The sequence below is a fragment of the Columba livia genome, chromosome 1 (assembly GCF_036013475.1).
Source record: "Columba livia isolate bColLiv1 breed racing homer chromosome 1, bColLiv1.pat.W.v2, whole genome shotgun sequence".
Lineage (NCBI taxonomy): Eukaryota > Metazoa > Chordata > Aves > Columbiformes > Columbidae > Columba > Columba livia.
Window position 1 is genome coordinate 193,548,308 of NC_088602.1, and position 14,839 is coordinate 193,563,146.

A 14,839-nucleotide genomic window follows, 5' to 3' on the forward strand; every position below is an offset into this window, starting at 1 on the left:
ACCCCTGAATTAATGAGATTTAAGACAATATTTCAAGTAGGACAAAGTTACCATATTATGTCTCCTTGCCCTTGGAAGTTGGCGTTAATCTTTCAAAAACTTATTTCTTTCCTATGTTTTTCTATGTCACTTTTATGTAACTTGAATGCAAAAAATCTAAAGGCAAATGATATTTAAGTAAGACCTGAGAGAGTAAGTTAAGTTTTATAGCCCTGTCCGTTATGAATATTATGTCTGGTAAACACAGGAGCATCAAAACAGTGGATCACAATTCATAAAGTTTGTTTTGCAGATATCTAATAAAGCATTATCAATTCTTCATTCTTTTTAAAAGAGTGAAAAACATGTCAATTTCCCAAAATATAGGCATTCTAAAACAGTAAAAGGTTTTGTACTGGTGTCTGCCTCCTGCTTAGACAAAGAAATTTTGTAAGGGATGATGTGCCTTAATTTAGTCCTCAGTAATAAGTACTTCCAAGACTAAATATTCTTGAAATTGCACTTATTTAAATTACACTCAAGCTCCAGGTAAATCTAAAAAAAGATTATTGGGAGGGATCATTTAAAACAGTCTAGCAAGCTATCAGAATATTGCTTTATTATATCTCTTCCATTTTCTAGGCCTTAGAAACAATTAGTGTCATATGTACTCTCAGCTTCCCTATAAACACATTCCCCAAGACACCAAAGCAGAGAGTTGAGGGGTTTATCAACAAACCAGGACCAAAAGAAAGCTGAAAGTAGGGATCTTTTACTATGTTTTCTATAGGTCTCAATGATTATCTCACTGAAAACTAAATGTCTATCTGTGCAACTTCCTTTTCCAGTACAGTGGGAATAATAAAAACAGTTTCTCCTGAATTCCGAATGAAAACTTTCTTTTCACCCTGCTAGACCATGTGCTCAGTTTTATACCGTACACTTCTTGTACAGTGAAGCAATAAGATATTGTCTTCAGGCTGAATACAAATGTTAGTTAAACCACTGATGCCTTTTAAGAAAACCCTGATATAATTTCCACTCTTAGTAACAGTGGGAATTACACGTTTTTCTTGCCTTTGTGATAACATTGCTGTATATTTCAGTAAACACACTTGGGGACATAGCCTTATTATAAGGTAACAGATTTTTCATATGTGTGCCGAGAACCAATTAGAAATCTCACTCTTTGTTTTTTGACAAACTAAAGTGAACTAGAAGCTAAAGAAATATAGAACAGAGAAGTGACCTACCGTGGTTGTCTTTATCCGTCCTCCTGGTTGTGTACAGGTCCAGCCTGATTTATTGATTAGCAAATCACAGCCTTCTCCTTCTAAACACGGAAGCATTTCACACCACTGTTTTGTTTTGATAATTCGTGCTATGGAACAGAAAAGAAAAAAAAAAAAGAAAAAAAAACACAACCAAAACCAATTGGCAGGAGAATTCACGTTTCACTTATCTCTAAACAGTTTCTCATTTGAGTTGTCTATTTTCATCATCTGATAACACAGCCATAGGTTATGAAGTAGACAGCCCTAGGCAATTTAGAAAATTATTTACAACACCTGCTGTGCCAACAAATTTCATAATAAAAACAGAACTTAAAAACCAACAATAAAACAAAAGACAGCTCTGTTGTAAATCAAAAGAACACAAAACTTATCTAATTTTCTAATTCCACACTCCTTACAGTCACGGGAATATTATTGGAGGAGCTAACAATTGGAGACTTACTATCCTAACCAAACATCATGGTAGCCTAAAAGTAACCTATGACTGATCCATTGTGTTATTCCATACAAACCTGAGCAGACACTTCGTACCATGAAGTGCTTAGAGTGTAAACAGACATGAGACAGACAGTGGAGAGAAAAAAGCTATAATAAACAGGTAGAAGGGGCAACATAATGACAGTAATTGTGAAACTCTGTGATAGTTGCAATGGTAGGGGCAGGAACTAGGAACATAAGCGCAGGTGTTGAATGAAGTAAAGGTTGGGAAATCACAGGGAAGGGGATAATAAGCAGAGGGAAAAGTCTGGAAAAAGCACCCTATTGCCCTACTTCTACAAGTGAAAGGACGTCTAGTTAGGAACTAACTGTCTGAAAGGTGGTGTATTGTGTGCTTTGCAGCTCCTCTTAACGGTTTTGTTTCTGGTAAGCTTGTTCTGCAAAATTTCCTCAAGGTCACACAGCAAGCAGTCTTGGAACAACAGAGTTCTGACTGCATTAAAATAGATGCAGAGGAGTTGTAGGGAGAAATTTTTCTTCAAGGCAGGGAGAAAAAGGCCATTTAATTCCTGTAGATTTCTTTCTGGATTATAATACTGCTTCTTTTGTGTTTATCTCTGTAGTATCCGGGCTCCTTCTCTTCCTTTTTATAGAATATTAAGCAACATGACTAATATCCAGTTATTTTTGTTTTGTTTTGTTTTGTTATTCTTTTACTCTCCCCTGTAGGCAAAACTGTATGGTGGAGTTTTCATTTGGGATACTTTGTATAAAATACATATACAAAGATGCAGTCACTTGCATGGTGCCATAGACACATGTTAAATAATGCAAGGCCCCTCAACAAATCTATCTTTTGCTCAGACTGTAAAGCTCACAGTCCACTGAAAATGGTCCTCAGTTCCTTCAGATATCATCTCAGCAATGCTGGGCTAGACTATAAGAAGGCCTCAGTACTTCAATTTGTACATAAGTGTTGTGGGATTCAAGGGCAGAACAAGTTCCACCTACAGGGACACGAATCACGTCTTCCTCTATGTTGATGTGTGACATCAATACACACAATACGTCTTCAACAGTCATGAACCCAATAAAAAGAGAAATACTTAGCAAGATAAGCATATAAGAAGCTATGACGTTCCAAACTAATTTTGGGTCTAAGGAGCTTAAAAGTGTGTATTTACACCCAGTGGCAGTTGCAGCTCTTTATGCTCATCTGAATGTGTGATTCAGCCTCCCTATGCCCTTGACATCTTCTGTCTGGAATCACTTAAAAATACAATTCCCAGTGCCACTGGATCATCTCAAGAAATAATAGTGTAATTTAAAGTCTTTTAATAAAATCCTTTCCAATATTTTGACATGAAACAACTTGCGTCCTCAGTCCCGGAACAATTGTTCGTAAGCTCTTGCAATAGAACAAATGCTGATTTCTTTCAGTGGAAGCTAAATCTGAAATTCATACTAATATTTTTTTAATAAAAACCACTTTAGCTCCCAGAAGTCTACAATGGAATTTGCTCTGTTCATTAGGCAATATATATATTGCTGGAGGAATGATTCCCAAACAATTTTCATAACTACAATTTTTTTGAAGTGAATCCGCTAAAGTTTTAAAGCACACAGTATACGGAAACCTGAATTGTTTTTGGAGTCCATAGGCACTGCTCTACTGAGAAGTGGATCATATCAGTTGACAAGGCTAACATCTCCTACTGAACAGATAACAGACTAATCCTTTCTGAGTGAAGACATGTATCCAGTTGCAGGCTTTACAGAAAAAGCTCAGTAAAATGTTAACGCCAAATTTTGCCTATTTGTATGCATATATTTTGTAATTCACCTATCAAAATGTCTGTTTCTACAATATGAATGTTTCAACAATATGAACAATCAATGAAAGACTGAATTGGCAGTTAAACTGAAAAATATGTACTAGATTGCCTCTACAATCTCAGGTGGGAGGTTTTCTGGGAAAGAGAATTTGAACTAATCTTAAAAAAGAAATTTCCTCTGTGATTTACTCTCAGTGTTTGCTTGGTTGCTATCCCAGAATGCAGCTATCAGTAGTATCACAAATATATAGAGTCCTTGCTCTGGGTATTGGTTATACCCACACAAATTTAGAATACAGCAAGAGCATTTTACAGAATACAAAGTCTAAAATCTTTCTTTGTTAAGTGCATAGACTAACTCATGCATTTAAGCCTTGAGAATCAGAACTACTTCTTTTGCAGGGAAAAACTACTCAGCTCATATGGTTTAAAGCAAAGCAGTATCAAAATGCTTTATTAATTTATTAATGACATATAACCAGCTGCAGTGGAGGATCAATACCAGTAATATAAAAAAAGGTAAACCCTAGTACTATAGACACAAAATGTTTATAAACACTTGGAAATTCCCAAATGCTCCCTTAGAACCGATTAGAAACTTTCCCAACACCCACACGCCCCCCACTCTCCCCATCCACTCTCTGGTGGGTCCCCGAGTGGCAGCGCCCACTCTCTTGCCCAGCCCGTCCCCCCGGGTCTTTGCCCCATTGCAGATCTTCGCAGCTGTTCTGACTGGCTTTTCAACCTGACCCTCGCTTTGTTTCAAAAGCCGCACAAACACACACACTCTCACTTTCCCGTCTCAACGGGCCTTGTTTTCTGGGCCATTTGCCAAAAGCAGCCAGTCGGGAACCCTCACACTTGGGTATAAATTGAAGTCTATACAGACACATTGCTCTGTTATACACATGAGGTCACAGTCGCAAAAGGGAGGCCATATTCGTGCCTGTAGGATTACATCTATTTTTGCATTTTCACTTTTCAGTTTGCCCATTATAGTAGAGTATCACAGTGAAGCTAAATACATAATATGGGGAGGGAGCAAAATACACAACAATTTTACCAGCATAACATCAAGAATTCTATCAGTAATTGAAACTGAGTTACACTAGTCAAAGCAAAGAAATACAATGTATTTCCTGAGGCAGTGTAGTTGCCTTTTTACTGTGTGTATTCACCAGGGGTAAAATTCAGCCCTCTGCAGACAAGACAGCAAAAAGCCTATCAGATTCTTCAAATCTACTCCAAGCTCCATTATAAAGAATTAAGTGGCACTTAAATGATACATAGGCTTTGTTCAGACCTTCTGCAAAGAACTGAATTTCATCTTGAGAATCTGAGCTGACACTACTTTGCATCTCCTAAGAAGGGCTGTGCCCCTTCACTTAAACTGAAGTTAATAGGAACTGACGGTGCTCAGCACATAGTAGAATTGCTTCCCTGGGTAATACCATTTGAACTGGAGAACAAATGGAGTCTATCCAAGGGTTTTTCATGCAAACAGTTCTGAGGTGCTACAGGCAGCAGGATGTTATATCAACACGACACCAAGCTACCCACTGAAATGTTATTAGCTGTTTTGTACAAAAGACAGAGCGCGATTTGCAACAGATTTCCAGTTATTATTAAAAATAAATAAAAGCCCCTATTAATGATTAGTATAGTCCAATTTAGGACTGCTCAACTGAGTAGTGTTTCGGAACACCACTAATTATTTTCTGCTAAATACTGCAACTAGATATTTTGTCATTAAGCTTCTCACCTGGTTTAACATTATATATATATTTTTTTTCCATAGAAAACAAGGTTTCTTTTCCATACTTTCTTTTCCGATATCCACTCTATGTTCAGGCAGTTGTCAATTGCTGCATCTTTAGTCAACCTCATAACTGAAAATGATGAACTTTTTAGGATGGTAAAACAATGAGATATATCTTGTTCAGCGGCAGTAAATGCAAAAAAAGCCCTCTAAAATATGTTGGATTAAAACTTTCAGATCTTTATAGTTCGTTTTCTCATACTTTTTTATAAATGAACTTGGAAATAGAAGCAAAAACGTATTTATTTTTATTTTTCATCAAATAATAACATTTGTCCCTTTTGCTTCTTCCATTTTTTTTCAGCTTGCTCCAATCATTCTTTTCTCTGCTTGATTCAGTACATACACACTATCTACCTATCAAAGATCCCCAAACACTTTGAAGAACTTATTATGTTTAGCTAGTTTTACCTATGACTGGTAAATGTTGTTCATTGTCCCCATTTTTTACAGAGGTTAATCAGCTCAACCAAGGTCACAACAAAAATTTGTTGCAGAGCTGGAAATAAAACCTCTGAATTCTTAGTCATTGCCAGTCTGGAGACCTTTCTCTGCCCCACTTTTTTCAGGAAGAGAACGTGCTTTAACACACATATATAAGAAATTAAACAACAACAAATATGCAAAGTAATAGTTATAGTAATAGTTACATTGCAGCAGTAGAAAAGAGGCCAACAAAAACACAAACCGAATCACAGTACTGTAATAAGACGTTATAATCATGAACTGTCTTTAGAGCAGCAATTTGACTGTAATATTGTATAAGCCACAAACATTAATCTATTTTACTATACAACAAGGGAACATCACAAACCTTGGATACCTTTTACAGCAGTCATTCTGCTCCACTTAAAAAATTGGAAGTAGTGCTAATTCACAAAGAGTTTGCTCTTCTCAATTATTTATAGGGCAGTGAGACCAAAGACTATTTAGTTCTAAGAACAGCAATATAGTGATGTCTAGACACCCATTTTATCATTTAGCTCTTGCTGTCAAGATTGGGAGGGACACTTGAGCTGAAGTTGAGAAATATATGGAAAAAAGTGATCTCCTGTGGGCTACAGAGAGGCTACAAATTGAGAGCAGGTAACTAGATGAAGAGTAAAAGGCTGAATGACAGTGCAGAGGCCCTTCCTACACCTCATCTCAGTCATAGCTCCAGTAAAGGATAAATCTTATCACAGCCCCAGGGCTGAGAAGAGACCTTCAATACTGACCTGTTTCCTGAAAAAGAATGAAAATCTTGGTTTACCATAAACAGTGCAGATTGCACCGTTCACAAGGTATATTTGAGAGAAGCAGGATAATATACAGGAGATGATCTCCAAATCATGCAGTTATCTATATCATCCCAAAATAGGACTGCCTAAGGGCCCTCCTGCCACTGACATGAATGGTCCCAAGGAATTCAGCTGGGGTGCAAAAGGTTGCTGGATTAAGCTATGCAAATACAGGAACTTAGTAAACCACAGCAGCATAGGTTTCACTATAAAGCTACTGCATTTAGCAACACATCCAGGCATCTGTTTAATTTTAAGGTACCTAATGTTTTGCTGAATCTTCATAAGAATCTGTAAAATAAATATATGCTGATGGTTTAGGAGGGAGAAAGTCCAAAGTTATTCTACAAATCAGAAATTATTATTAATACATAATAAATTCCCAGAACACAACACAGGGGATAAAAAACTCACAAAAATAAAAAAACAAACAAATAAAAAGCAAACAAAAGCTGAAGTATAATCCAGATTCTAGGAGCACTCTCGTGAAATTCAACAGCTCTTATCTTCTTTCCTGTTTGTGTCTCCACATAGCAGAATTTCCTCATTACAATGCCTCAAACAATAATAAATAAACAATGAAAATAAGTATATAAGAGTAAATGCACAGGAACACAAGATATCTGACCTTTTTGTAGTGTAGAAACAAGCGTGCATTTACCTTTCCTCTCTCTTTGAAAACCTCAATACTATGTGACTCAGTGACCTAGTGACAGGTATCTTAGATTTGTCTACATCCAGATGCTCAAATATTTGTATGACAGAATCACTACCCTAAAACGGAAAGTGTCCTACAAATCAGCTTCACAGTGAACTTATGTCTGTTTCCATTGTAATTTTCAAGGGCCAGTTTTCTTCTAGCTAAAATTGCTCTCATTTGAGATTGTAATATATCTCCACATTTGTTCTCAACCCGTAAGCCTTTCATTGGCAACTACCACAATTGCTTACATGGAAAAGTAACACAGCAAATATAACACCTATTTTTCAACTGCTTATAAAGCACTCTAACAAAAACAAACAAAAAGCAGTATCATTTACCCACTCCCACAGGGTCAAAACAAGTACCCTGACAGTCATAATAGATAATAAATGCAGACAAAATCTACACATTGAACCTTATTTAGGTGCAGTACATGTGCTTACAGCCTCTTCTAAGTTGGTGGTTTCAAACTACATATTAAAATGCCAATGTTTTAAATAGGCCCACAACTTTGCCCAGGATTTCAGCACTTTCCTGAATATCCACACATGTACATATGCACTGGTTTCAACCTGTGAACGATCTAGTGCTTCATTGTCTGTGGGTAGTTAGCACTTGCCATCTAATAAGAGATGCTAATTGAACACCTACCCCTAGAGAATGCCTTTGTCAGGACTCAGTGTCTTCTGTTTCTGTCCCCTGCTGTTCTGCTCTGCTGTATTCAATTAGTGTGCTGGAAGCAAAGTAAAAATTACTAAAAATCTGATCTGTTATATGCCAGCAAAGAACCCTTCAGAGATCAGGTTTTCATCACATTTCACTTTGCTGCCAGCACATTGAGAACAGCAAATTTAACTGGAGAGGGACAGCAATTTCAGACCCCAAGAAGAGAATCTGAAGACAACAGTAAAGGATAGAGACAAGGGAGAGATATAACGTAAAATAATAAGAAAACAGATAATAGAAAAAAAAAAAAAAAGAAAATAAAGACTAAGGCAAGAAAGAGAAAGGAAGGAAAAAGTGGACAAAGCCCAGCTATATGTAGTAGCTACTGAAGCAGATGGATAAGGTCAAAAACTTGAACAACTCTTTCAGTGGAGTCTTTAAGACAATGTCAATAAGTGAAAGCTGAAGACCAGAACTGTCTGGGTTTTTTTCTCCTAAGTATAACAGTTTCAGTCTTCCTGATGTGAGCAGAGTCCTGCAGTGGAAGACAAGATTCACCGTGGTTAAAAGAAGAACATGAAAGAACTGGCCAGATACTCATCACCTTCCCTGTGTTATGCAAGGAAGGCTGGGCAGCTGTGGAAGTGGGACCCCAAGAACTCCCAGCTACAAAGCATGTGAACATTTCAATGTAAACACTAGCAAAACAGGAATTTAAAGGAGGAAGCCGCAGTAGGAATAAAATATGCTCTACGTTATATGGTAGAGAGTGATGAGTGCCATGGAAAGAAGCTGGGAATAAAAGATTATGAGGATGGTAGTAGAAAGGGAATGAAGGATGTCAGGAAAGTTATAAATCAGCCTTATTACAAGTGCCTGAAAATAGACTGAACCTCAGAGTGCAAACACCCACAGATATGGGTGACAAAGGATTCCTGGACACTTCACCCTGTCTGCAGCTTCACATTTGACTGCACAATATCTGATTCTATACTGAGGGAACACATGCTAAAATGATGGCCAAGGATCAAGGTTCTTCTTGGCATGCTAGCTATGGAGCATTCATATAACCAGGCTTACTAGGCATGTTTAATGAATTCTGCACATGCTAAGTTAGAGGGGGGAAAAAAAGGCACATCCCTCATTTGACAACTGCTTTTGCATGGACAAAGCAGTGAGAATCAGAGTGTGAGATTCCGTGTGCACGAGAACTGAAATCTGTTAGTCTCTAATCTTTTAAAGCTATTTCTATGAATTTTACTTAATGTTGTCCATGTGCATTCAAAGGACAACCATTCAGCCAAGTGGTTCTGCTCTGGCCCTCATCGCTTTTGGTACTTTCCAAGTCCAGTGTCAGCATGTTGCTGTGACATAGTGGTGACATTTTATTGTGCACTGAAAAAGATAATAATTCAGCTGTTCTCAAGTTCATGGGGCTTCCTTTGTCAACAACCACAGCAATGGGAAACTTTGCCCTCCTTTTGTCAGATATGTAAGAACAGAACATGGAAGCAAACTGAGCTGAAATGAGCTCAATGACTCGCACAGAAGGAGACAAACAGCTGCTGTTATGAGAACAATTAAAAGTATTAGAAAGGGAAACTCAGCAACAAGGCTGTACTTATCCCATACCCCCTGCGACTTCCCCCTATTTCACACGACTAGATGTTGCATTACAGTAAACGGTATGCTCCTTGGGGTAAGCGTGTGACTTTTTTGTTTTGATCAAACAGTAAAAATAGGCTATGGTTACGCTGGGCATTTTAACACAAATCAATGCTACATGAATGAACATTAAGAAAAAAAAAATGAGTGAAACAGGTGAAAACAAAGAGAAAGGTAGACAACTATATGGTATCACCTTGCACACTGAGAATGAAATTAATGGAACCACTTGTGATTATTTTGAAACTTGTCTTCATAAATATTACTTTGTCAGTGTCCCAGGAAACTTGCCATAGTGAACCGTAATGTTGACCTTTAGATAGCTTGGAAACTGGCCTTTTCTCTTGACTTCTGCTTTCATTAGCCAGTGTTTGACCAACAGAGGAATAAATGTGTTAAAATACAGCACAGATCTAAGATTATGTAACATACACTGAACTGGTATGCTGTTCATGGGAAAATCTGATATAGGTGAATGTGTTATATCTCAACTGCACAGCCACTCACGTCTTGTCAGACAGAGTTTGACATCATGACTAGGTGAACATGATTTCTGACTGACAGATGAAGTTATGTGATTTTTTTTTAATGTAGCATTTCATATATATATAAAATATTACTGTTCCTTACAAATTTTTTGATTATGATCATTTTTTCCCCTTTTGGACTTAATTTGGGCAACTACTTGTCTCAAAACTTAGGAAAGCTTTCTCTGTATACACCTCGGTATTTGGCAAAAAAAAAAAAAAAAAAATTACTGCCTTATATTTATATAAAGTTTCTCTTTTTAATTTGTTTTTTATAATATTGCATGTAACACCAGGAGACAGATATCTTAAAAAGACAAATAATGTAATTCATCTCCAAGACTCAGCTAATGCCTGGATGTATTTACCTTCTGTAAGTAAAGCACAGAGGAATTGATTTTCAAAGATTCATCAGATTCTACTTCATAAAAATTCTTCAGATGTTTTATGTAGTAAATACAGTACAGTTCAGAAGGAGCTCTATAACAGAAATAGTCACTGATTAGAAGGAATAGTCTTTCTTCACCTAACAGGCAATATTTTATTTATTGGAACACATCCAGAAAATCTATGAACAGCCACAGAAGGTATTTTAAAGGCCAAGAGCCTCCCTGTTTCCATCACCATCAGAAATTATAATTTGACATTTTCAAAATTATTTCTGTGAAATCAGACTAGAGGGATTGGTCATAGGGTGAAAAAGGGTGAAATGCTGCCTCTTTCCTAGGGCAGGCAATGCACAGGCCATTGTGTTTGCAAGCAGGAGTCCTGTCCCCTGTCAAAAGCAGCACATGGGAGGTTAGTTGGGCCAAAGACCGTAAAAGCACAGAAAATATACTCTGATTTCCTTTTTTTAAACTACGAATTCTGAAAATAAGGTGCTGTAAGCACTTGTGGTTCTGCAGCGACTGCTCACGTTGTTAAAAATCAGACAGCCAGACACAAAGGAGCTGACCAGGACAGGTCACTGAGAGTTAAAGCTGCTTTTTTTTTTTTGTATTGCACTCTTATACAGGAAACATGATGGACTCATAGATTTTAGTGACAGAAACAACCAGTTACACTAATCTAATCTGACCTTCATGAAGGCCATAAAATTTAATCCAGCAAATTCTGTAATAATCTCAGCAATTTCTGGTTGAAATATCTTTTAGAAAGACAACCAGTACTAATTATTAGAGAATACTTGTATTTCTGCAGACTCTTTATACCACATATACAATTCAATAGCAAAGGCAAAACTCCTCAGTTCTATAGATTTTAGTATTATTTCTTTGGACTCCTATTTAACTCTCACAGAGTATACCTGGCTTGCCTTACTAAACTCTAAACAATAGAGTGGTCTGCTGTCAGCTACAAGGTCATGTCTCTGATAAAACACTTGGTATTCCTGCAGGTTAATCATCTAAATTTTAAGTCTCTTGCTGTTGTTTTTATTTGTTTTATTTTATTCTACATTGAAAAGCATCTTAAGCAAAATAAAAGAATCTGCACATCAACACTGACACAAACAAGAGTTTAAAACCCCACAAACTTAGCTTGGTTCAGTCTGTAATCTTAGCTTTTAAAGATGCTGTTGGATGTAAATTAGAATATTCCACCTGCAGGAATTTCATTGCTTTCTTTTAACAGCAACTGTCTGCAAATGAGCTTTCTCAACCAACTCTTGCTTTGTAGAAGCAATGGGGAAACATTACTGGAAATATCTATATCGTGTAACAATACAAACAGTACAAGTTCGCAGTCCTGACTCAGGCAAAACTTGCAATAGGTTTCTTGAGGGTTCTTCTCAACAAAGCTCTTTTTGACTGAGTCCGCAGCTTGGAAATAGCCCCTTGCAGATTAAGAAAACACAACTGCTATTAATAGTTCTCTACGTCTCTCTTAAGTACAATATTGAACTACTTAAGTGTTCATTCAGTCTCAACATTTTAAACATACCAAAATAAAATAATCTGCAAGAGATCTTCCCAGGGAAACTTCACACAATTTCTATACATTCACACAGCAGATTAAAAAATGGCTCTTTAAATTATCCCTGTATGCATAATTATATAAGCACTTAGGTATGCATGTATCTATGCAACTACTGTATTAGGAATAAAAGTTGCTGTCACCACTTCTCTGCAATGTTTTATCTCTAGTCAGCAGATATCCTGCCTAACCACTGTAGTCATGTGGAAATAAAAGAAATAATTTTAATTAAATTGTAGAATAACATGCATGCTTTCTACTGTTGGACCGAAGAAAACTTGCATAACTTCACCTGTGTTCAAAAGTTCAGAGCCTATTTACATGCCCTAGTTGCTGGAAAATTAAATAGTGAATTTACAACACACTAGCCAATCTTCACCAACTCTGCTTTTTACAACTTGAGGTGTACTTCTGTTCGCACATTTCTCATCAATATACATCACCTACTGCTTTTATAGGCAGCTTTCCATGCCTGAGCAAGTTTGTTTAAAGATAGATCAGGTATCCCTATCTCTAAAATTTGTAACATGTAGATTAAATCCAAGGAGAGAGGGCTAGTGAGGGCGTTGGCTTTCTGGTCATAGGGAGGAAAACGGTCACAGAGTTTTTTAAATTCTTCTCTGTTCAAGAACAGAATTATGTATATTTTTGTTGTAAGCAGAAGATTATTCAGATACCTTATGTCACTAGCAGCAAAATCTGTATCTTTGAATAATCTGCAAATTCCTAAATTTAGGCTAGCCAAGTGACCATATCTTACAAAGATTTCTAAGTTCACCAAGTGTAAAATATTCACGATAAGTGAGAATCATTTGATGAAAACAGGCATAATAGCCTGATAATATGGAAATTGGCGTTTTTCACCAGGTGGATTAAAAGGCACTTCAGCCTGCTGAAAATGTATGCCTCATCCTCGATTCACTTGTGACAGAGGCATATCTAACACACACACACACACACACACACACACACACACAAGTTTGCCTGCAAATTCTTCAGCAGTTCCACTCTGATATAAATGCCTTTTTTTTTTTGTTTTGTTTTTACAAATTTGTAGTGCAATCTACAGCTTCATTACTGTGTTTATTATATGTATAGTCTTCACTACTTGAATCTGTGCAACCCATTCAAAAACAGACTGCAAAATGCCAAAGACTTTCTTTCACTTCCAGTCCTGCTTAAGTTTTCTTTGTGGCACTGCTCATCTGAATCATTGCCTGTTTCTTGCTTACAAAACATTCATATTCAAAGCACCATTAGCACAATAGCAATTAACAAAGAGCCTTTTATGCAAACGTGCTACAACTTCATCACACACACCCTTTACAGGAAAAAGGTCTTTTCTTTCCAGTATCAGTGAAGCACTCATGCCATGTGAAAAGAATGCTCCCTTTCAGTGCAGAGGGGACATGACTGTGCCTTATGTGAATCTACTGTATGTATAACTGAGGGGAGGACTAGGTGACCTAAAAAATCTTTCTCTTCTCTAACCTCTATGGAAGTTCACAGTATGAGGAATTGCATATTAACAACCAGATGCAGGATTTTGTGTGGAAAGAGCAGAGTGCTTCCACAGGATGTTTTTCTGATTTTTTTCCCTGCTGTAAAGGATAAGAAAAACACTTTCAGGTTTGTCACAACTATAATTGACAAAACACAGAAAGGACAGTGTTTACACTTGAGTCATTTACAGAAGCCATTCCTAAAAATATTGCTAACACGGAGCACTAAGTAAGAAGGACAGAGAATGTGCAGCTACATCACAGGAGAAATTGGTGGATTTTGTTGCCTATATTACATCAAATTGCCACACTGGCACCAAGACAAACACTAGAGGTTCCCCATGAGGTAAGACTGTTCCTTTATTCTGTAGATGCCACAATCATATTAATTAGAGAAGAACAAGAGAAAACTGAAATGTTTTATACTTGTTCCTAATAATAATTTAGAGACAATTCTACAAGGCAAAAAAACTGAGCAGCACAGAATTGGTCAGAAAAAAACAGAACACAAACCTGTTTGCAATAATGACATATAAGCAATATCCAGGTATGTTACAGTAATATAAAGATGTAGGATAGATATGAGAATCTAACACCCCAAAAAACATCTTCAATATCAGATAGTCACAATATTTCCTAACTACACAGCTCTGGGACATGTTAATAAACTTGATCGTTTTGTAACAGCTCTAACATTGTCTAGAATGTTTTACCCTGAGTTCCTACTGGCACAACAGATACTGTAAAACAAGAAACAAAAAAAGAAACGACCCCTCAAAGGCTCTTGTGTGCCTTTATTTCACACTGAATAAGCAGGCACAGTACAGCCTGCTGCTAAGCTTTTCCTTACCAGTTGGTCAAAACATGGATAGACTCTTGGTTACAGCTCCTAATGTGTTGATCAACTGACCCAGAATAACAAAGGCTAAGGGTAAGCAACAGAGAAATTACTATACTGGATATGACCTGAATCAGTCTAGTCTAAGATCCTGTCTCTGCGAGTAGCCAGAGGCATGTGTAAGAACGCCATACCAGCCAGCCGCCTTTATTTCTCTATCTTCTAGCAAGAACTGTTGCAAGAAGAAATAATATACTCAGATTTATTTCTCCATATTCTCTCAGTTACTGCTTTGCAAGCTGTTGATTGAGGGGCAAA

General features: G+C 37.0%; 1 protein-coding gene across 12 annotated transcripts in view; it reads right to left on the bottom strand.

The window, feature by feature from the left end:
- Window positions 1-14,839, bottom strand: part of TAFA5 (TAFA chemokine like family member 5) — a 402,443-nt gene that overhangs the window by 71,184 nt on the left and 316,420 nt on the right. For 9 of the 12 annotated variants that reach the window (XR_010469605.1, XR_010469604.1, XR_010469606.1 and 6 more), the window contains one exon: window positions 1,233-1,360. The exons of 2 other annotated variants lie outside the window; for them this stretch is intronic. Coding sequence is in view for 3 of the 10 variants with exons in the window: in XM_021284143.2 (XP_021139818.1) it covers window positions 1,233-1,360 (128 nt within the window). In the remaining 7 variants the exon portion in view is untranslated. Of the gene's footprint in view, window positions 1-1,232; window positions 1,361-14,839 lie in introns of those variants that run through there. One more of the 12 variants, XR_010469607.1, reaches the window with a different exon arrangement.